Raw genomic sequence first — 23,345 nt, 5'->3', positions numbered from 1 at the left:
AACAATGAAATGTTCTTATTTTCTTATGAAAATATAGGGTGAACTGTTTCATAAACTAAAATTTCTTCCCTTCTGGGCACATGGTCTTCCTGAACAGCCATGTGCTGCCTAACTACAAACCCTATGCCAGGAGCTATGAGCAACCACCTTGTTTTCCCAGGCACTATCTGCAATTGGGTTCATCTGTGATGGGGAGGGAACACCTGAGACCCATATGCCCATTCTGTCTTCCTGTCCATGGTAGAACCTTCAAACAGACTCTTGCTATTCCTACCTACCATGTATGTTAGTGAAAGCCATGTGAGCAGCATGTAATTTCTTTGGGCAGGAAGACCTTCAAACATTCTCTGGAGAGGCTGCCACACAGGGAGGCTAACAGGATGGAAGGAGGAATACAGTCTGCCATCTGCTTCTTGTTGAAGCCTCCTGCAAAAGGCCACTCTGCTGGCAAAGTGGAAACTGCAGTGAGACTGGCCTGCACTCCTGTGCCATCTCCAGGTTCCAGATACATCCTATGACTCAACCTGTGCCCACATTTCAGACTCAAGATGAAGGGTTTCCAGCCAGCCTGTGTGCTGTTTAGGTTTTGTGTCTATGTAACACACACAAGTCAGTCATCTGGAAAGAGGAATCTTTGAGAACACGCCTCCATCAGACTGCTTGTAGGCAAATCTGTGGGGCCATTTTCTTGATCGATGATATGGTGGAGGGAGCAACATGAGCGTTGGTATGAGGCTGAATAAAGAAACAGGCTGAGAAAGGCCTGGAAAACAAGCCCAGTAAGCATCATTCTTCCATGGTCTCTCCTCCAGGGCCCTGGCTCAAGTTCCTGACCTGACATTCCCTCCATGATGGACTCTTACCTAGAAACAAAATAAACCTTTTCCTCCTCAAGTTGGTTTTAATCATGGTGCTTTATCACAGCAACGGGAAGCAAACTAAGAACTCAAATCTGTCCAACAGGTGAGCAGGCAGGCAAAGAGCAAGGCTGAGAGGGTTAATGCTCAAACTTAAGAATTCTAGAGAAAAACACCTTTCTGCAATTCTGTGTTCTTGGTGCTAAAAGCATCTGGCACCTTCAGGCAGTGAGAGCTGCTCAGCTGAGAACCCAGTCAAGCTGTGTGTGTCCCTCTGGGTTGTCAGCATGCCCAGTCAGGTTTACTATCACAAAGATCTGGTTGTGTCCCCCAATGTGCTTTGAAAGGCTGCTGGACCCTGGGGAGAAGGAGCTTAGTGGCCAGCTCTTATCAGGTGCCCAGCACTTCTGGTGGTAGAGAGAAGAAACTCAGTACCCTCAGGAACAAAGGTGACTGGAAGACACTGCAGTCTTTCCATTCAGTCTGGGAAGAGTCAGTGGTCAGCTTCCTGATAGCTAGATATGATCATTCCACTGTTCTCAGCCATAGGGCCAGGAGTGGCTCAGACCTTAGCCACGGAGATGGTCAAACTGCCTGCTGGGCCCTGAAAAGACTCTTTGATCCTTAGGAGACAGGAGTTTCTTTCTGTTCTTCTGGACACTGCCATGTCTGGATATGATGTGCTGCCTGGATCTGAGCATCATCTTGTGTTTCAGAGAGGTCTTATCTAAGTGCAACACCAACATCATGTGTGTTGCACCAGGCAGGCACATATACAGTAAGTACAGTATCTTCTTAGCATTTGATACTGCTGACCACATTCTAAATCTCACGTACAGTGTCCTGGGGAGCTATGAGAACGGCCATTACTCACTCACAAAGAATGTGGCAGGGCTAGTACCTGGCTAGGGCTGGGGAGAAGAGCAGTCGGGGCAGCAGAGAGCTGGTCCTTTGGAGAGGGAGGCAGAGGTGGCAAAGGTCTTGGGAAAACAGCCCTGGGTGGGCAGGATGGGGAAAGGCCATTTTAAAGCCCAAAGTCAGAAATTTCAGATGATGATGAAGAAGGAAGGAGATGGTAGAGTGACTGATTCCTAAGAGGACGGCAGGATGGGGATGGAAGGGGGCTATGCTGTCCTGCTGCTGCCTCTGTCTGGGGTAGGAAGGGAGGCCCCATAGCCAGAAGGGAAGGAAGAACACTATTAGGAACAGGTCACCAGTCATAGTAGACACTCAGGCAGAGTCAGCACCCCAGGAACTACCAGACCTTTAAGAAACGACACAGAACTTTATTAAACAAATGCAGGGAAGGCTCCATGACAGCGCCAGTGGGAGACTGAGTGGCAGGTTGGGCACAAATCCTCTGTCCCCAGCTGCAGAAAAGTCCATCGTGTGGCCCAGCCTCAAAGGATGCAAGGAATCGCACATGGCCTTCAAGGCCAGCTGAACTGGTGGTGATGTGGTGCCCATATCCATCCATGTGGAGGCCAAGTCTCCGGCTCTCTGACAGTGCCACAGCAGCTGGACCTGAGCAGAGTGGCCATGTCCCTGAGTTTAGACATGAGCAGGAATTGTTTTCCCATGGTATCCTCTTCTGTCCCTGGGCCAGCTAGGGGAGTGCTGGTGGCAGAAAAGAAGGGGAGGAGGGCGCGTGGGTGATGGCTCAGATCTGCTGAGGTACTGTATTGAGTGTCTTCCACGACAGGAGAACAGGTCACACTGGGTCTCTGTGCTGCACAGTTTACAGCAGCTTCTCAGATCAGAAGACCCTGCCAGCGGCTGCAGGGTACAGACAAAGATGCACTGGCTATTCCCAAGTCCCCCAGAGAGAACCAGAGGCGCTCCAACATGCCAGGGACCAGAGCTCTCTTGCCGCGAATTGAGACCGAAGCCCTCACAAAGGTCTGAAGGGAGGGTCACTCTGCTGAAGTTCAGCGATTCTCACAGTTAAGAAGGCTCAGATAGAATATGGCTCTGGGCATAGTCCAGGGGACACCCTAGAGGACATCCACACCCGCTTTCCCCCATATTTCCTAGCAGCGGTAGGACAAGGAGAAGGCTAGGTTTTCATGAAGCAAAAAACCTAAACAAACAAAACAACCCACATACACAAAAGGGCTGCCACATGTGTGTATGAACATGTCTGCCTGCTTGTGTGTGTGTGAGCGACAGCGGATAAGCACTTGCCTAGCAGGCACGAGACCGTGGGTTCCATGCCCAGCACCATACAAACCCAAGGAGTAATGAGAATACCCTTTCCCTGAGGTTGCTATAGTGACATCATCTATAGACAATGTAGAAACAGCTTCCAGTTACTCAAAGCCATGAGCACAGAGCGAGCTCCCATGAGCAGGACAAATGCCGGACTAAGCAGCACCCCAAATCCTGCAAGCCACATGGGAAGAAGGAGCCAGGAAGTCCCAGCTCTCAAGACTGGGAAGGAGATTTAAAAGCAAACAAATAAAAACCCTTGCTTATGTGATTCAGGCAGCGGCTCAGCACAGCCAGGGCAGTGAGGATGGCCCAGGGCCCAGTGTGAACATGACAGTGACTCTTCCATTGTGGTGTCAGTTTAGCTGTGCAGCAACAACAGTCCGGAATACTGGCTAGTGAGAGGCATAGGCTGGGCTCCAGAGCCCCGAGGGACTGGCTTTGCGACCAGGAGGTGATGTGTTGAAAGCAGCAGGCGATGAGGCAAGATCTAGGGAGAAAAGGGGAAGTGAGCATGGAGGAGTAAGAGCCAATATCCCCACCACACTCGTTGGACAAAATAAAGACTTAGGTACTTGCAGCATGCCAGGGCTTGCACTTGGGACAGCTGACCCCTGGGACAGTAGAGAGAAACTGACAGGGGCAGGGGAGACATGGAAACGATATTGCTCAACCTGAGTTGAGAAGACTGTACCCAGCAGTCTTCTGTTTCCTCATTCCCACTTGAGGAAGTCTGCCATGTGGAATCTATGTGCTCGAGTGGGCCAATCCTGTGGGGGCTGTGGATGAGTTTTACAGGGGTGCGTGGGGTTTTTGAAAGTGGATAAAAATGATCCTTGAAACCAAGACTCCTTATATTCACTCAGCCTGGAGCATGACCCTGCCTTCCTGAGCTCAGAGTCTAGATGGGTCTCAGGATGCAGTGTTACCTCTCCAAGAGGATTAGAGGACCAGACTCTTGGGCACAATGCTGTAGTAACAAGGACCTGGAGGCAAGGGGAGGGTCCTTTGGGGGACGGTACGAAGATCCCATAGTGACTCCAAGGAATACTGGGAGAAAGGGTCAGAAAGGGTGAGAGATTGCAGTAGACCAGCTGTGTGACAAACCAGAGTCATGAGGATAGCCACCACCCAGCATGCTGGGACACTCAGGAGTCCTGTCTTAAAGACCAAGGCAGCAGAAAGAGGCTCTGATTCTGGGGCATGTTGGGGATTTTGTCACCCAAGGTCAGTGCTCCTGGCCATAAAATTGTCCCCTGTCCAAAACCCTGTAATATTGAGATGAGCAGACACAGGCATCAGACTACAAAATGGGATTCAGGAGACAAAGGGCTTTTGGGTATCGCTGCATGAGTAGGACACTGCACAGCTCCAGAAGACTCGGAGAGAGGCGCCCCAGGAGTTGCACAGGGTGACCAAGACCTTAGGCCACCAGAATCAAAGACTACTGAAAGGGGTGCGGTTAAGCCTTCTGAGTCAGGACTAGTATCTGAGTCCATGCGACACCCCCCTCCCCTGCCACATCTGTCGCTGGGTCTAGTCACCCCTTGTGCTCTGACAGGCTGCTGAGACAGGGTTCAGGGCCTGGATCCCACCCTTACCCCAGGAGGTGACTCTTGTGGAGGCTCTCCAGGCTATGCCTGTGGCCGGAGTACTCACAGTGGGGGCTGTGCTGAGGGCTGGCACGGGGCGTGAGAGCCATGGGTGAAGCAAGTTCCCGGGGTGCACACACGGTGTGGTAAGCTGCAAGAGCACAGGCTGGTGAGACTAGGCAGGGTGAGAGGGTGCAGGGTGCAAACAGGGATATGTGCTTGGTCTTACCTATGATGGTGACCGCGGTCCCTGCCAGCAGGGCAAAGAAGGTGAAGAACATGACCTGGTAGGAGTCCAGGAAGTGTGACAGGATGCTGGCTCCATCTGCATCAGGGGAAAGACAGACATGAGAACACCCGGGCCATAGCTGGGTCCCACTAAGTTCCATTGCTACTTAGATGTATGCATGGTCCATGCTGTACTGCCTGGGATGCAGGAGGCAAGCCTGTGTTAGATATGAGGGCGAGGTGTCCAGACAAAGGCAGCATCTTATTTTGTTCCTTGGGCCATCTGTCCAAACTACGCTTCCTTCCAGGAAATGTTCTTAGATACCCACTTGGCACATCAGGTTTTAGTGTCTTTTCTGCCAGGGAGGCAGCTAGGCTACCCCAAAGCAAGAAGAGCAGTTCTGAAAAATGCCCTGTGGGTTTAGACCATGGGGGACTGTTGGGCCAGAAGCTACAGGATAGGAACCCCTGACTCCTTGCCAAGAGCCCCAGCGTGGGAGTAGGCGGCAGTTCTGCCCCAAAGCCACCCACCTCTGTGGAGTGGCCTGGGTCCCAGATTCCTGACACCTATCTGTCAGTGTTACTCTCTATTTGTCCCCAAGTATGCTCAGGTGGAGACCACCCTGAAACCAGACTACAGGGTCCTCCCCTGGATATTGGCCCCTTTGATCTATATACCCTGTCCGAAAGGGTAGCGAGCTCTACCCTCTATATGCCCGCAGGTGGCCAAAGTGCAGGATCTAAACCTCAATGACTATGGGATTAAGTCTTGTACTCATCTGGGTAAGAAATGAGTAGTTCCTGGCATCAGGACGCTGAGCTAAGTGTCAGCCTCACGCTGGACTTCTTGGGGACAGTCGGGCAAGAGTCCCAGTGGTGAATAACATTACTTCTACATAGGTCAACACATGTCTGGGAGTGAGATTCTAATCTGCGCCAATTAAGAAGTGGTACCTGAAAGATAGCCTGCAGCAGTTGAGGACATTGGTTAATGGTTGTCTGAGGGAAATGGCATCGTAAGCAGAGGAAACAGATGCCAATGGCTCAGGTAGGGGGCCTTATGTTCCAGAAACAGGCAGGAGGCTGCTAGCATTATAGCAGGCAGCACATGGGGAGGCGAGTCACAAATGAACAGGAGAGACCAAACGGATCTCAGGGACCACTGGGGAGATGGTGCCATGGTAGGATGTCGAGCAAGCACCTTGCTGAGGACTGGGGATATGGGAGGTGAGGTATGGTGTCTGTGGCAGCAGAAGAAGACTACCACTCTGACAGACATTCTGTGTCTGACTCCTCCAACGTTCGCCCTGCAGGTGCCCGCCAACAACCAAGGCCTCTGGCCTGTCTCTCCCTGCCCAGGTCTGGGTCAGTTATGTTTCAGCCATGACTCACAGGGACCAGGCCCACGACGATCCATCACAAAGGCCACAGTGACTGGAATGGTGATGGCCTGGTTAGTGGCAGGGCTGGAGAAGGTCAGGGCAGTGGACAGAGGGCCCTGGCTGCCAGCCGTGGGATCCGAGACACCAACAGTGTATGTGATGAAGCTGGGCAGCCCAAACGACTTCTCTTTCACGAAGGCTAGCACGGCTGGAGATCCGGATTTCACCTGGGAAGAAGGCAGTGTTGAGGCTGGACCACAGGTGGGATTGCAGGTGCCCAGCTCATCTCTGGACATGCCCTTCTAACCACACATGTGAGACTTCGCTCCCAGGACCAGGTGGGCTCTGATACTTGGAAGCATCACCCACATTTGGGGTTTGGTAAGGAGGACATGATCAATATTACTGAATTCTAGTTAAGCATAAAAATGCTACACCAACCCAAAGTAGTACCTAACGCCAAGCTGCCATGAAGCAGCATCCGCAGTCCATCAGATTACATACAGTTGCTATAAACACAGCAACTGTACACTTCTCCCTCATCTCTTGTGAGTAGTTAACCATGGTAAGTCAAGCAAAGAAGGAAACAGGGCCCCTAAACTCCTCCATCTACACATCAGAGCTCTTCCTGTGGGGGGCATTCTGGACTGAAGCCTGAGACCAGTCATGCATCAGCCTGAAGGAGGAGGATGATGATGATGATGATGAAGAAGCAGCAGCAAGAGCAGCAAGGCACAGAGAGAAGAGGCCCATTCCCACATGGAGCAGGGTATCTATCCCCTGTTGGGATAAGCTCCCATGCTTACTGTAGACCAGGCTGGCCTCGAATGCACAAAGATCCACCTGCCTCTGTCTCCCTAGCGCTGAAATTAAAGGTGTGCACCACCACCTGGCTCTAACCCCAACTTCTAACCTGACCCTAACACCAACATCTACCCTCCAATTACAACCTAAAACCATAACCCTAAACCCTAGTTTTAAGCCTAAAGTTTAGCCCTAACTCTAAATCCTAACCCTAATCTCAGCCTCTGGCTTCCCTGACCGGAAGCCCCCACAGCTGCTTACCTCCAAGTTCTCCAGAATCTCCACAGCACCAAAGACCTTGACCTCGGAGCTGGTGTAGTGGTTGCTCAAAAGGATTTCTGCATGGCTGGCATAGAGCCCTGGACTGAAGGGAACCTCAGCTCCCACTTTCTCTAGAGCAGTGCGGCTGCTGGGGATGGAGGCAGTGACCGCCAGTGACGTCTTCTTCATGTTCAAGTGCTTCAGTTGCTTATCTGTCAGCCTGTGCATAGTAACCGAGCAGAGGTACTGGCCTGTGGAGAGAAGACGTGTTCCCTCCTGTGTGCACAGACTCCCCGCTCTCTGACAGGGAAACTCCCAGGCACACTTGAGAGTCAGCGGAGAAGTCACCTCCTCCAGGAGGCCTTCTAGGAATGCCCCTTCAGAGATGCTGGGCCAGCCTGGTCACCTGCTCTGTGAACAACAGTTGTCTCACTCTCTCAGAATCCTCTGTTCAAGAGGTCTCCATCCGAATAGCACTCTTGGGGCAGGGATCATTATGGGGCCAGCTTTGCAGCTCAAGTTCCAGCTAGCCTGGCTCAGAAGGAAGGCAAATAATGGAAAACAGACACATGATCCAACCCTGGACTATGGGTCAAGAGAGAGCTGACTCCAAGTGTAGCAGGAGGCCTTGCGGACATTGGCTGTCTGGGTTCTGTTCTGTCCTTAGTACCTGGCCCAGGGCAGATAAGCCAGGTGAAAAAAGCAGGGCCTTGGGCAGCCTGGAATCTGGACACCCGAGCTGTACCCCATCAATGGCAGCAACTGTAGACTTAATGGAGGAAGGTCATTTGTCAATAAACAAACTGCCTTGGCCCATTTGATAGGCTACCCCTTAGGTGGGTGGAGTAAACAGAATAGAATGCTGGGAGGAAGAGGAAGTGAGCTCAGACTCGACAGCTCTGCTCTCTGGAGCAGACGCCATGCTCCCCTCTCCCCGGCAGACGCGATAAAGCTCTGACCCAGGATGGACGTAGGCTAGAATCTTCCCGGTAAGCACACCTTAGGGTGCTACATACATGAACAGAAATGGGCCAAGCAGTGTTTAAAAGAATAGAGTTTGTGTGTCGTTATTTTGGGGCATAAACTAGCCAGGCAACCATGAGCCGGGCTGTGGGAAGAGGCCCGCAGCTCCCTACTACAGATGGCGCCCACGTGGATAACTGCATCCACAGAAAGCCTGAGAAAGCTTGGGAAAGAATAGAGTAAAGCGTGTTTTCTTGGTAGCAGCAATTTCTCGGGTCTGCTCTGCTTGCTAGAGGCAAGCAAGCGCTCTCATCTAAGAGAGGCTTCCTGACTCAGCTTCAGCTGTGAAACCTTGCAGCTCATTTAAGAAGTCCTGCCATGAAACACTTAAAACGGTGTTGGTGAAAAGCTGAAGGCATGCTTTTCGGTTTTCAGCCATAGCAGGAAAAAAATTGTGCTGTTTTAAAATGCCGGCTTTCTGGGCCATCCTGCCAGGGCAAACTCTGACTGTTTGAGGCAGGAGGGCTGACTACAGAGAGAGGACTTGAATGTTGTCTGTGGATATAGTATTGCAGCTTGTTTGCTGGCAAGGACCTTGAAACGCCACAGAGTTGTGGTGATAAACATGGCTACAGCCGGTACCTCAGCCATGAGGCTGGAAAGCTAAGGAATGTGCTGGATCCAGCCGTCAAAGCCACGGCTTTCATCCTACTGATATTGCTTGGTAAATTAAAGACTCATGTGGTCAGAAAAAGAGAGATATACAGTAAAGAAAGATTCAAAGACAAAGAAAATTTCTAAATTGTTTACAGTGTGTTAAAAGTATATGCAGGCTAAAAGTTCTTAAAAAAAATAAGGAAGAAAGCAGTTGGGTGTGGTAGTACACACCTTTAATCCCAACACTTAGGAGACAGAGGGAGATTGACCTCTGTGACTTCAAGGTGTGGTAGCACACGCCTTTAATCCCAATAAAACAAAAGTAAAAATAAACAAAATAGAGTTAAAATAAAGCCGCACAAAGATGGAAAGTACGCAGAAAATCTTGATACTGTATGTTATTATGCTCTCTTTGAATTGTTTGAATGCTGAGGAAAGAGCAACATCTGCTAAAAGATATTTGTTTATAAATGCTGCTGAACTAATCCAAGATAGATATTTTCAAAATACCTTGACTTCAGAATTTGGATCTAAGGATATGATACTTTGGAAAAGAGTTTCTTCTTTTGTTTTCACAGAAGAAGAGGCACTGTGGATTGCTTCTTTGATCACGATATGGTATGATAGACCACGTCCTCCTGAAGGGTTGCTGTGAACACCTTCAAAAAATTACTTTGCTCAACTGCCGACTGAGAGGAACCTAGCACACAGGTTATACCATGAAAGACCTGATTAACAGCGCCCCCATTCAGCAGGAAGCAGTTTGGAGAGAAAAAACTGCGCCCATGTTCCCATATATTGTTTATAAATGTTCTTTTACATTTCAAGAGGGAGATGATATAGATGTGAATAATTTGCATTGATATGAATCTTGGTTTACTGACATTAATTTAAGGTCAATTTTATTATATGTATATGTATTTCTGATATTGATTAAGGTATTGTGATTGTGTAGTTCACTTAAAAATGTAATGTGTATAGGTTGTTAATGGATAATTATCAATAATAGTCAAGTTTGTAGTCATGTTAGTTAGATTTTCTAGATGTGCATGCATATATTTCAAATAGGCATTCATCATATCTTTCAAAGGCTAGAGAATATGGTATTTTAAATGTTTTAATAACTTAGGGTTTTTCATGACAATGAGACACTCTGCTCCTGGCAGCACCAATCTACTTCAAGAAGAAGATGGGCATCGAAGAGGATCCTTATGGAGTTTGATAGCCATTTGGGCAAGAAACTGCTCTTGCCTGGACTATTTTATAAACTGGACACAAAGAACCCGCAGAGAGAGGACTGCTGAACTTGCCTAAAGGTGAGATGATCTTTCGGGGTTCCTGATTCATGAAAGAGTCTGCGAGACATTCTGCAGGACACAGCAGATAAGTGACTGAACTGCCTTTAAATTTCCTGCTTCATGGAAACGTCTCTGGATACTATGGACCTTTAGGCCAAAGATGGATGCCCCAACGGTACAGAGGAACTTTGGGTGACTGTCCAGGCAGTGAGATGTCTCTGTCATTTCTAGAGTTTAGAAGTTGCTTACTTTTTGTTTGCTTAGGTAATATTGTATTCTTCTCGAGTCTTTGATGGAGTTGAATAATAGATAGATAGTTATAGTTATAGTTTTCCTTAGTTATGATAAAGATAAAATAGATGTAAATATTGTAATTTTTACTTGATAACTGTTTTGTTATATGTAATTTTGCTATGTTAAAGTTAAAGCCTTCCTTTTTTTTTTTTTTTTTTGTTTAAACAGAAAAAAGGGAAATAATGGAGGAAGGTCATTTGTCAATAAACAAACTGCCTTGGCCCATTTGATAGGCTACCCCTTAGGTGGGTGGAGTAAACAGAATAGAATGCTGGGAGGAAGAGGAAGTGAGCTCAGACTCGACAGCTCTGCTCTCTGGAGCAGACGCCATGCTCCCCTCTCCCCGGCAGACGCGATAAAGCTCTGACCCAGGATGGACGTAGGCTAGAATCTTCCCGGTAAGCACACCTTAGGGTGCTACATACATGAACAGAAATGGGCCAAGCAGTGTTTAAAAGAATAGAGTTTGTGTGTCGTTATTTTGGGGCATAAACTAGCCAGGCAACCATGAGCCGGGCTGTGGGAAGAGGCCCGCAGCTCCCTACTACATAGACTCTTGAAGACTGCTAAGCCCCGAGCTCAATAAGGGCCTTTCCTGTGCTAGATGCTGCGTGAGACACTGAGTGTGCCCTTGGGATACATTTGCATTCTCTCGGCCAGAAGCAACCCCTGCCACGCAGTGGGGCCAGGCAGGCTCAAATACAGCCATGACTATCACCTGCTCTACGTAGGCAGTGGGGACAGGGCAAGGCACTGTCTTCCTCAGTCTAAAGAGGGGAGTTTAGAAGGGCCAGTCTCTACCCAAAACTGAGTGGTGGGATTATGGAAAACGGTTCCAGCCTGGGTTTGATGCTGAGCTTTGCCAAAGGCTACTCCCTCTTGGAGCAGCAAAAGAATATGGTATCAGTCTTGGGCTATAACATGGTGTGGTAGCAGTCTTAGGCTGGACTTCCAGCAACCTCTGCCTGTCTGAACATATGGCATCATGAAGCACACTTATGACCAACCCTAGACATCCAGCAGACTCATTGCATTTTCAGTTCTTTGCAAATTTACCCAGGGTAGCATCAAATCCTGGCTCCACGGTGAAGACATCATGCGCAGGGAAATCAAAGACATCTTGCTTGAATTGGAGCTGACAACTGATGAGGGACTCTGGGTGTAAGGCTTCAATGACTTCTCGCTGGGCAGGGGAGCACTCACCTAAAGGCACAGTGTTGGGGGCAATGATCAGGTGAGAAGGGCTTGACCAAGCACATGGCCACCACACTCATAACAACCTAAAATGAAAAACAGGTCCTATGGAGGTTGGACAGGCATGAACGGGACCAGTCCCATATTATTCCCATGCAGGAGGGAGGTCAGGAGACCACAAGCTTGGTGAATATAACATGCCTTTTTAAAGCTAAGGATCCTGATCAACAGGCTGGGCTACTCTGAATGCCAGGGCCACTTCAAGGAAAATTTTAGCATGGGTGCTGAGTCCGCAGATGCATGACAGGCAACCTGCTGCTGTGTGGCCCTGTCACAGTCAGCAATGAGAAATGGCCATGCCAATTGCTTCTGAACACTGAGAGGGCAGAGGCGCTTCATAAACACATAATTTTGGCAACAGCAGAGTATTTTCCCACTTGTACTAAAGGAGGAAAACAGCATTTCCATGAAGTCATGAGTGTGCCCCATTAATCACAATGAGAATGGTAGAACTTAATTCATCTGTTAAGTGGTTAAAAAAAAAATCTGTATCGATGTATTTGTTTCTGGCACTTGCTGTCCAGGGCTGTCATAGACAGAGTGAGATGGAATGTTCTATGCATGACTTGGGAGAGGTAATTATAAAGTAAAACCAGCCACCAGTCTGCGATGTCATTAGTTTCCACCATCAGCGAAGGGTGAACTGCGGCTTGCTCTGCCTCATGCCCTAAGGCTGCAATCACAGCTCTGACTCAGCGCAGGCAGGCAGTGTCTTGGAGCTGAGCTCTTAAGGAAGGCGTCTTTACCACTTCAGCTCATAGAGCCTCGAATCTCTTAAAAGCTGAACGGAGTGGATGAGCTGGGGCTAAATGGTCTCTCTCTGGAGTTAGGGGTGAGTCTGAGTAAGAAAAGTAAAGTTTGGGTTGTGGCTCAGTGTTAATAGCATACGTCTGTGGTGTGTTAAGGCCTTCGGTTCAATTCCCAACACCATGAAACAATAAAAAACCCAAATAGATGAAACCACCCAAAGGACACAGATGCTACTCCCCACTCTCCAAACCTGGCAAGGTAAGCCCAAACACCAGAGCCCATTCGTTCTATACCAAGCAGGTTAGAGCTCTTGTCTCCCACGCTGACAGTCACTCTGGAGGCTGTGGCTTCCTGGATACTGGTCTGAGCAGAGTGGAGGCGACGGGCCACAATCTTCTGAGGGGTGCTGACCACTATCTAGGGAAATGAGGCAGTTGTGCTGAGTGCTGACTGTATGCTGGCCTGTGCTGGGTATTTTTCATGACCTCACCTGCGGCTCAGATCCCCTCTGCAGACCTCCCTCCATGGGATATCCTTCTATCTCCCTCTGCAGCTAGAAAGCTGGCCACACTTTCTGGGTGGGGGCAAGTATATTGGAAACTCTTCTTCAGCATAGGAAAGGGATGGTAGCAGGGAGGGAGGCCTCCCTTAGGTTGCAGCTCACAGCTCCACTGTATACAGGCCTTGGTCCCCTCTGACCTTAACAGCACTTCCAGCTGTCACTGTACTGTCTCCTCCCAGGAATCACTGCTGCCTAAGGGACCAACACAGCTAAGTACCCACTACAGCCCTCCCTGGCCCTGTCTCCCACTTCTGGAAATCTTCTCTCTTTCTCCTGGCCACGCTGGGTCCTTCTCACACTTTCTCCTCCTCTGTCTGGCCTAGTCACACCCATACTCAGGCGTCTCCCAATGTAACATCCCTGTGCCAGACAACTACCCCAGCTGACCCACTCACCAGCTCAGACACCCATCTCAAACCTTCCAGGACCCACTTACTATCGTCTTCCAGCACCCTCCCCTACTTCTGTTCCCTTCTAGCAGTAAAGAACCATTATCTACCAGGTCACTGATGATAAACTCAAGAGAGTTACTCCAAGCCCTCCTCCATACCACCCCATCCAACCCATCATCTGGACATCCTGCAGCAACTCCACCACAGATCAAGATCAAGGGATTTGTATCATTCTGATCTAAAACCAAAGTTCTATGTAGTATGAAGTAAGCTACCAATCTACCCCCCTCCCTCCCAGTAGGAACAGCAGCAACTAACAGGGGTGGAGCAAACACTTGTGAGACACTAAGTGCCATTTGATTTGTCCCCTCCCCATGTTAAGTTTATTATGCTTAATCACAGTATGGTTTCCATCCCTTGGACACGGGGAACTTGTCCAGTGGCTGATCTTGGATTTGAACATAGACAGATAGTGTTACTTGTGTGTCTAGGTTGTCCTAAAACTCCACAGGCTGCTACAGTTTCAGCCTGTCAAGAAAATGACATTACAGGCATATGCTCAGCTGAGACCACTCTTAAAAACTACTGCATCCAGCTTCCCAGCCTCTTGAGCATTTCCTGATCTGCCCATAAAGCCAAACCTTAAGTCCCTCCCACATGTACCCTATGATCCAGCTCACCCCAGGCTCTGTTCTCAAACCCTATATACCTTGGAGCCTGCTGGCTCCTCTCCTGACCATTCTTAGAGGCCTCTCTTGGGAAGCAGAGCTTTATTAATCAGAGTGCTTCTATCTGCAGCCACTGGCCTGAACCGCAGCAGCACTAAATATGCAAACTATTAGGTTAAACTGCTGGATTCGACAAAGCACACGCTGGTTCTAAAAATGAGACAGGTTTGGAACTCAGCCAGACTAGGCTCATTGATTCATTCTCGGCTGGAAAGAAAGATTTTCTTTGCTTTCATAAAGACTCAAAGGTGACTTGCTGGGGGAAGTTTAACTTTGCTGGTGACACCAAATCACTGGAGTGCTCATCCTATGGCCTGACCTTCCTTCAGGAAATGCCCACCCCTACGGCTGCATGGCTACACTGGTTGCCAGACAAGCGTGGGTGTTGGTGGGTGAGTAGGAGCAATTGATCAGATCTCTCTCCTTGTGCTGGTTTGGACATGAGAGGGATGTTTGGGATGAACAGGGGACTGGTTCCCATCTCACACTTAGTGGGTGGTTGATTCTCCTAGATCTTGACAGCTGCAGACAGCTCTGGCAGGAGGCCTGGTTATTTGTTTCTTAAAGAAAAGGGAATCAGAGGTACAGCCGGCCTTTGTACCTGCTGCTTTGGCAGTTTGGATTTCAGTTGCATTCAACCAACAGAAGATCAAAAATATTTAGGGAAAAAGTGCATTTGTACTGAGCAGGGACAGGCGTCTACTAAACAACAGGCTAGCAATCACTCACATGACGTAGCATCAGTTATTTTTAAGTCATCAGGGTGATTTCATGCATTTGGGAAGTGGCAAACACCTGGAACACAGGCATTTGGGAGATTCAGTTCAAGGTCAGCCTGGGATACACAGTAAGACCCTATCTCAAAACAGACACACAAACAAAACAAAATAAAAATAGACAAAAGGTGCTGAGGTCTTATGTCTTTGTGTAAAGAGACCTGATCATGAGCAGACTCTGGTACAAAGGGCACAATACTGTGATGTGGTGGGGGTACAACGATGGCCAGGATGGTCATCCTCCTGCCTCAGCCTCCCAAGTGCTAGGATTGCAAACATGTGTCTCTAAGCCTAATTACAGACACACACCAAGGCTCTTACTGCCTCCAACAATGTTGGCCACAATTGCCTCTGCCTGCCCTCAAGTCCTACCTCCTTGAAGGTCTTCAGATGTCCAGCAATCTCATAGTAAACAGTCACAGACCCTGTATCTCGGGCCACAGCCACGCCAGTCTTGGGGTCAATGTAGAGGATGTTATTGGCTGAGGAGCTCCAGGTCCCTGAAATACCTGGGAGAATAAGCCCAGATATCATCCATCTTGTTCACATTTGGACACCACAGCCCAAACCCACCTCCCCTGGCCCCTCTGCTTGTGAGGGTCTCCATCCTCATAGAGGAATCCACACAGGCTACCTCTGAAGTGGTCCTCCCACCTTCTGAGCTCTGGCCTCCTGCAGCTCTCGCTTTGCACCTGTTCTCAGGGGGCACTGACTCCCCCTGCCCATACCTTCCCATTTGGAATCTTTTTTTACATGAAGCTTTCTCAATTCCCTGTCCTGGGATGGGCTGGGTGCTATGTCTCTGGGTCCCTGTCACCCTCCAATATTACCAGTTCCTCTTTAGAAACAGAGAGTAGATCTCACTGCTGGTTGATAAAGTGAAATATGGGCTGGAGAGATGGCTCAGTGGTTAAGAGTGCTTAGTGCTCTTGCAGAGGACCAAGGTTCAGTATCCAGAAGCAGGCAAAACACTCATATACATAAAATAAAAATAAATAAACCTAACTACTACTACTAATACCAGTCCAAACCAACTGAATATTCATAAAATTGATACCTGGATAAAATAAGTCAAATTTACTATGTAAATGTTTGATTTAGTAATAGTTTGATAATAGTATGCTAACATATTTTAAATGCATCTTTAGAAAATTAGATCCTAGGTACTGTGTCACACAGCACTTTGTACCCAAGAAACAGCAAAAATTCAACAACCTCATTCTATCTACAATAGTTATTTTTTCTTCCTTCTTCTCTCCCCTCCCCTCCCCCCTCCTCCCTCCCTCCCTCCCTCCCTCCCTCCCTCCCTCCCTCCCTCCCTCCCTCCCTCCCTCCCTCCCTCCCTCCCTCCCTTCTCTTTGAGACAAGGTTTCACTGTAGGCTATGCTAACCCAGGCTGGGATCACAGGTATGAACCACCACACCCAGCTACCATTTAATATCCTTTGGAAGTGAATTAGTGAGACTAAAGAAAGGAAACCAGCCAGGAGAAAAGCAAGTGTCCATGCATGAGTTGTATGGGTATGGGGACTCATTTTCTGTTCAGGTGTCCCAGAGCCATGCTGTGATGGAGGAAGGTCATTGGTTAAATAATAAAGAAACTGCTTGGCCCTCATAGGTTAGAACATAGGTGGGTGGAGTAAACAGAACAGAATGTTGGGAGGAAGAGGAAGTGAGCTTAGATGCAGGGCAGCTCCTCTCAGAGCCAGACGCGATGTAGCTCTTCTCTGGGGCAGACGCGATGAAGCTCCGACCTAGGATGGACGTAGGCTAGAATCTTCCCGGTAAGCGCACCTTGGGGTGCTACACACATTATTAGAAATGGGCTAGTCCAGGTGCGAGAGTTAGCCGAGAAGAGGCTAGATATAATGGGCCAAGCAGTGTTTAAAAGAATACAGTTTGTGTGTTGTTATTTCGGGGCATAAGCTAGCCAGGCGACCAGGAGCTGGGGCGGTAGGAACGCAGCCCGCAGCTCCCACTACAATGCTGTTTGTATGTAGCATTAGCCACTCAGTAGGCATGACTTGTGGAGGCAACTGAGTAACAGTATACATACAGGACATGTCCACAACAGTAAAAACTTCTACTGAGCAGTGCTATTCCAGGACAGGGGCTGGCAGACTTTGCTGCAAACCACCAGACAGTAAACACTGGAATACTATCTCCACTGCTACCTGGCCACCAATGAACAGGCATTGCCCAATGGCAGGTTGAATGTGTCCTTTAGGCAGCATCCTCTGAGCATCCTTTAGGTTCTATCTGCACACCCCCTGTGATGTGGTACCAAGCACTTCCTGGGGTGCCATACCCTAGCATGACCAGTCACATCCCTCTTACCTCCCAGGCTAATGAGAACACTAGCCAGACAGAGGATGTCACCCACCACCACAGCTCCTGACAGCTCTGGGGTGATGGCCTGTAGGACGGGTAATGGCACGAAGTCGGAGAGGCCCGGGTGTTCTACATCCCAAACACGGAGCAGGGTCAAGCCCACACTGACTGTGCGAATGATGCAGGTATTGTTGGTGGCACCCTTGCCAATCTGCACAAAGTCATCTCTAGAAACAAGGGAAAGGAAGGCTGACACTCAGGTGAGAAGGCAAAGGGGAAGTATAGAGAAATAAGCAGCCCTGTCCTCTACTGAGCAACACTGGGCCAACTGAGGTCCTAGATGGGACTCTACTGAAGGGGACACGGACTTGATGCACTCTTCCTTGACATTCTTGGGACACACCCCACAGCACCCAGTAAGGATCTGCCAGCATCAACACCCTCATACTTAGAAGGGAAGCTGAGGCCCAAGGAGGAAAGTGACCCACGGAGGACATGTTAAAGAGGTACAGGCTGCCTTTCACAGTGTGGCTGGTTCAAACTCTCCTGCACTGTCCGCCTCCTCCTGTGAAGCAGGAACAAGGATGTACATGGCATCTGCTATGGAAATTAAACAAGGCTGGCAGTGGGACGGCACTCCTAACACACCTGCTCAATCCTCATGGTGAAGGATGCCAGAGGTGAGATCGAGGTAGGTAGGAGTGCCCCTGATGCTGACCCCAAGCAGGTGCTCCTGCCACACAAGGCCAGAGTAACTTCTGAGGTATGCCCAAGGGTAGTAAGACCTGGGTTCTACCTCCCCCAGGGCAGACAGACAGATGGTACTACGTGCAGAGTCCATAGTCATCCAGAGGCACTCATGACCACTCTTTCATTGATGGGACGAGGTGGGAGAGCCTCACAGAGATGAGCTACATGCTCAGACTCAGGACCCACAAAGATCAAAGCCAGGTTTGCAAACAGGTTTCCTGCTCAGCTCCTGTCATGCATACCCCTTATATTTGGCTTTCAGGATTCTTAGCTAAAAGCAACAAAAGTGTTTTCAGGCCCATGGGAAGCCCAAGTTGCAATAGTAACCAATACCTGGATAGCTCAAAAAGTTCCACCCTCAGTCAAAGTGTCCCCGTCGAACCTCTGTAATGCCCCAGGACAGTGACCATCAAACTTTAAAACCATGGAGTTCTGAGCCCCGTGGAAATATATCTCTAACAATCCCAGAGGATGCTGATGCCGGTCTAGGGACCACACTCTGAGAGTCACTGCTAGCTAGTAGACTCAGACATTGGGCAGGCCACATTGAAGCCTGGGTCCTCTTGTCACCCTCTCCATCCTCACAGCAGGACTGGGGCTGCAGCAAGGATTAGAAAGAGCCAGCCTAAGAAAATCAAGCTTGGAGCTGGGTAAATATAGTATTCAATTCTTAGCTATGTAGCTCATGGTAAATGGCTTGATCTCACTGGGCATCTACAACAGGGCTAGATGAACCGGAAAGATATGGCAACTGGCCTATGGGCAGGTAGTCAGTGACAATGGCTTCTTAATCATGTGCCCATGCAGTGTGGGGCATGCACCTTGTTCTCCATCCATTAAGGACAGGACCAGACTGCAGCTGCTTGCACTTCCCTTCCACAAACACTCTCAGCTCAGCCCTCAGGAGGTATGCTCTGCTTCCTGCCCATTAGGTACCATCCTCACCTAACAGTTCAAAGGCCTGGGCTGTTATTTCTCCTCACTCCCTCTGCCTCTTGATTGTACCTGCTGCTTCCAGGCCTGTGTAGTGCAGTGCCAACCCTTCAACCATCTTCCCATGGTATCTGCCTTTTTTCACCACTATCTGGACTTAATCTGAAATCCAGACACGACCAAGACCAGCCTCCCTGTGAGAAATGAGAAAATGCCCTACCTGTTAGTGGCAAAATTGAGGACTGAATTGTGAGCGTGGAAGATGTCTCCAGAGTTGTCATGGAAGTGGACAGTGAAGGTCATGGTCATCCCCAAAGGCAGAGCCGCCAGCGCCTCCTTATGCTGAGTATGCAGGACTGGGCTCATGGAGATCCTCAGGTATGAAACAGGAGACACCTAGAGGATATCAGGCAGGTATAGTGATACCTGCCTGAGTGGGTCCCTATCTCAGAGACACTTAAGAGGTTGGTTAACTTCAGGGTGTGGAGAAGAAAGACCTTTCTTCTTAGAGTCCCCACCTAGTGACGCAGTTTTCATCACACAACTTCTAAAAAACTCAGGTGAGACGGGATCCAAAACTTAGGTCATGGGTCATATGGCAAAACCAACCACCCTCTGGGCTGTGACTATAAAGTCAGAATCATGGGAGAAGCTGGCTTTCAGAGCATTTTAAGAAGTAATGCCCACTGGAGGGAGAGGGGGTGTCACTTGCCTATAGGGGTGCTGGTGAAGACCAACAGTGGCTCTCTAGAGCCATCTCTGAACCACGTTCCCATAAAAGGCAGGTAAACATTTATCCTGACTCCAGACAAGAATCCTTTACCTGGCCAAAGTCCAAAGTCCACTAGGCAGGTTAACTGTTGTAGGGTCAAGATATGAAAAACAACCTAGTACTTTCTGTCACTCAAAAAGTAGGTAAGTGGCACCTGTCAGGCCCACTAAAGAAAACAAGCTATAGGCCAGGTCAGAATCAAAGCATCTGGTGACTGAGTGCACTTTGTCTTCTAGGACTCAGAAGGTGGTGGCAATGAGACAGGGATGCCCAAGGAGCAGGTCTCTGTCCCTGGTAGGTAAAGAATTTCAGAGGAAGTCCTTGGGCATAGTGAACACAGTCCAGAGCTACTGTGTAGCCTTGAAGGAGTCACCCAGAGTCAGTTTCCCTGCTGCAAAATGAGCTACTATGTCCTCAGAGTTGATGCAATTATTTGCATGTCTGGTAATGAGCATACTTCATGCCAGAAAGAACTAAGCATACTCAGGTACTACACTGATCTGGGCAGTGGCTCAGTAGTAAATGTGGGAATAATGTCAGCAGTCAGGTGCAATGGGAGAACGGCGCATTTGCCAAGACTGCAACTCTGTGATTTTGAGCTATCTGTGGACTTCACAGGGCCTCAGTTTCCCCTTCTATGAAATAAGCTAGATGGAATCAAGAACTCTCCAGGAAATTTGGCTCCAATGGCTCACAGTCTAGCCAGGGCCTCTGCCTGAAAGTGGTTCTTGGAAATATTCCTGGGCAGAATTCCTCAGCTGTAGGGTGAATCACTTTTACACCCGAGAGAGGGAGAGGGAGACGGGTGTGTGTGTGTGTGTGTGTGTGTGTGTGACCTCTGACCTACTGCTCTTTTACCTAGACAGGGTGAAAGGTGATCCTACCTTTACAGCAACAGTGACAGTCTGGTTGGTGCCAAAAGGTTCCTGTGCAATCACTTCGAGGGTAGATACCCCAATTCCAGGGCCGGACACCAGGAACCCCTTCTCATCAATGTGTACAATAGAAGTCTTCTCAGGTCCATCAAGGACTCGATAGCTCAGAATGGCTGCACCATCCCTTTGGGAAGCAAGATGATCTGTTTTTACAACGCACGGAGGGGCCAGAGCATAGGCAGGGGTCCAGTGCATTATCTCGAGATTTCACACCTGTGACTCCAGCCGCTTCCGACCTTGGTATCAAGGCTCATCAGTACCTCATGCTGCTGCTGCTATGCAGCCTATTAGTCACCCACAGAAGCTAACACGGAAATCTCACAACTTTGAGAACAGCACATATCCAAGGGTGAAGCAACAGCATGAGAAACCATGATATCACAGTTTCATCAACCACACTTTGTAAAAAAAGGCCATGTCTGTGGCAAATCATTTTCTCTTACTGAAATGAGGCAGCCTGTAGCAAGAAATCTGGCACTAGAGAAATTCCCAGGAACCCACAAGAATGACCCCAGCTAAGGCCCTAAGCAATAGAGGAGAGGGGGCCTGAACTGGCCTTGTCCTGTAGTCAGATTGATGACAGTCTTAATTGTCATCAAAGAACCTTCATTCAGAAACTGATGGAAACAGAGGTGGAAACCCACAGAGGAACACTGGACTGAGCTCCCAAAGTCCAGCTGCAGAGTGGGAGGAGTGAGGATATGAGCAAAGAGGTCAAGACCATGGTGGGTTCACCCACTGAAACAGTCTTCCTGAGCTAATGGGAGCTCATCAACTCCAGCCAGACAGGGAAGGAACCAGCACAGGACCAAACTAGACCTTCTGAATGTGACGGTTGGGGCAGACTGCTGTGCCACTGGTAGTGGGACAAGGAGATAATGCTTGTACTGGCTTTTTGGAACCCAGTATCTGATGGGGAAGCTCTGTTAACCAATCAGACCTAGTTAAAGCATGGCTACCTGGAGCCCAGGAAGAAAAACTGGGAGGGACCAGGTGCACGTACTCTCTCTCTCTGGGCGAGTCTAGCCAGACACAGAGGAAGTCGGATTTCCCATTCTTGTGGTGTGAGCTTCCCCTTATAACCATTAAAAATATAATTGTTGTCTTTAAGCTGGCCTGTATTTCCTGTATCGAGCTAATTCTCAACAATTATCTTTGGATGGATACCTTGTTTAGCCTAGATATAGTAGGGAGGGCCTTGGTCCTTCCTCAAAAGAATGTGCCTTACCCTCTCTGAGGAATGGATGGGGGGTGGGGTGGCAGGGGGAAAGTGGAGGGAATGGGAAGAGGGGAGAGAGTGGGAACTGAGATTGGAGTTTTCTCTTTCTTTCTTTCTTTCTTTCTTTCTTTCTTTCTTTCTTTCTTTCTTTCTTTCTTTCTTCTTTCTTCCTTTTTAAAGAAAGAAATGAGGAAGCCTGGAGTGGGGGGCAGTGTGAGGGTATTGAGTTGTATGGACCAAGGGCTAGCCTCTATTTGCAAGAACTGCTAAGGAAGGGTTCACAGCACTTCACATGCTTCTTAACATGATATTCAAAGAGAGACCTTCAGCAACCACTGCAAGCTCCTGGCCTATGCTAGCACTACTGAACCACTCTAACGAATTTAAGCAAATGCTATAGCCTCTGACTGAACTTCTACCAGCTCCCTCCTTGTAATCTGAAGAAGTCTTATTCATCCTTGAAGATGTCCCTAGGTCAGGCATCTCCATGGATGACACTCCTCCCCTAAACCTCCAGAGAAGTCCTTCTCTGGGATCCACCTTCTCACCACTTCCTCACCATCCTTCTGCTGTCTCTGAAGGCACTGTATGTCTTTCACCTCTGTGGTCATAGAGCCTACCATAGCATCTCCTCCTGAGCTACTTCTGGCTGAATTAGCCCTGAGTGCTTCATGGAATATGGGGCCCAGAGTCCCCCACTCACCAAGTGCCACTCAAGTCTCAGTCATGTTAGGAAAGGCTTCCTTGGTGAACCCAAGGAGGAGCTATGTTTGCAGTCAGCTTTTAAATCAACACCTCACCAGCACTGGCATGTGCCCACACTGCCTGGGGACTCTGTGAAAGTGTAGCTTTTCCTTCAGCAGGGCTGAGGTGGAGCCCGAGCTTTGCACTTCATCCTGTTCCCCAGTGCCACTGCTATTGCTAATTCATGGGCTCTGCTTTGAGCGGCAAGTCTTGAAAACACAGGGGCATTTGAAAAATTTAACACTTCTAAGTTGGTGCTTTCGTTCCTTTTAAAGACTCAGCTCAGCAGTGCTCATGAGTTTTGGCCACAGGGAACAGAAGAGGGATCCAGAGGAGCCACGAAGGAGCAGAAGTCGTCCACCAGAAGGGAAGGGAGACACAGAAGCTGCCCGGGTTGGAGCACATCACCAGGGCACCTGACACCTTTTTAGGATGGGACAAGAGTGCAGCTTCTGTCCTCAGAGAAAACAGGAGCCGAGCCACATACCTGTTCGTCTGCAGCTTTATAAGCGAGTTGGGTGACATCAGTATTTGTTCTGCTTCTATTTCAGGGTTCAGCAGCCGCAATTTTTCAAATACCTAGAGAAGAGCAATTCGTGTTTTCTACCCTAAGCAGACTCACATCCAGTCTAAGCATCTGCTCTTTCTCAGTGAA

General features: G+C 48.9%; 1 protein-coding gene across 1 annotated transcript in view; it reads right to left on the bottom strand.

Moving 5' to 3' along the window:
• Nucleotides 1-2,139: 2,139 nt before the first annotated feature.
• Nup210 (nucleoporin 210) overlaps nt 2,140-23,345 on the bottom strand; it is a 97,446-nt gene continuing 76,240 nt past the window's right edge. Inside the window, exons 29-40 of the mRNA XM_057764867.1 lie at nt 23,178-23,269; nt 20,677-20,851; nt 19,241-19,416; nt 17,344-17,564; nt 15,379-15,515; nt 12,842-12,965; nt 11,601-11,747; nt 7,333-7,583; nt 6,278-6,494; nt 4,887-4,982; nt 4,725-4,808; nt 2,140-3,555 (exon numbers count right to left, since the gene is read on the bottom strand). Of these exons, the coding sequence (XP_057620850.1) occupies nt 3,461-3,555; nt 4,725-4,808; nt 4,887-4,982; nt 6,278-6,494; nt 7,333-7,583; nt 11,601-11,747; nt 12,842-12,965; nt 15,379-15,515; nt 17,344-17,564; nt 19,241-19,416; nt 20,677-20,851; nt 23,178-23,269 (1,815 nt within the window). The 3' untranslated portion in view covers nt 2,140-3,460. The remainder of the gene's footprint in view (nt 3,556-4,724; nt 4,809-4,886; nt 4,983-6,277; nt 6,495-7,332; nt 7,584-11,600; nt 11,748-12,841; nt 12,966-15,378; nt 15,516-17,343; nt 17,565-19,240; nt 19,417-20,676; nt 20,852-23,177; nt 23,270-23,345) is intronic.

This window comes from Chionomys nivalis, chromosome 1 (genome assembly GCF_950005125.1).
Source record: "Chionomys nivalis chromosome 1, mChiNiv1.1, whole genome shotgun sequence".
NCBI lineage: Eukaryota > Metazoa > Chordata > Mammalia > Rodentia > Cricetidae > Chionomys > Chionomys nivalis.
Note: the sequence above shows the minus strand (reverse complement) of the source record. Positions and strands in the feature narration are given on the sequence as shown.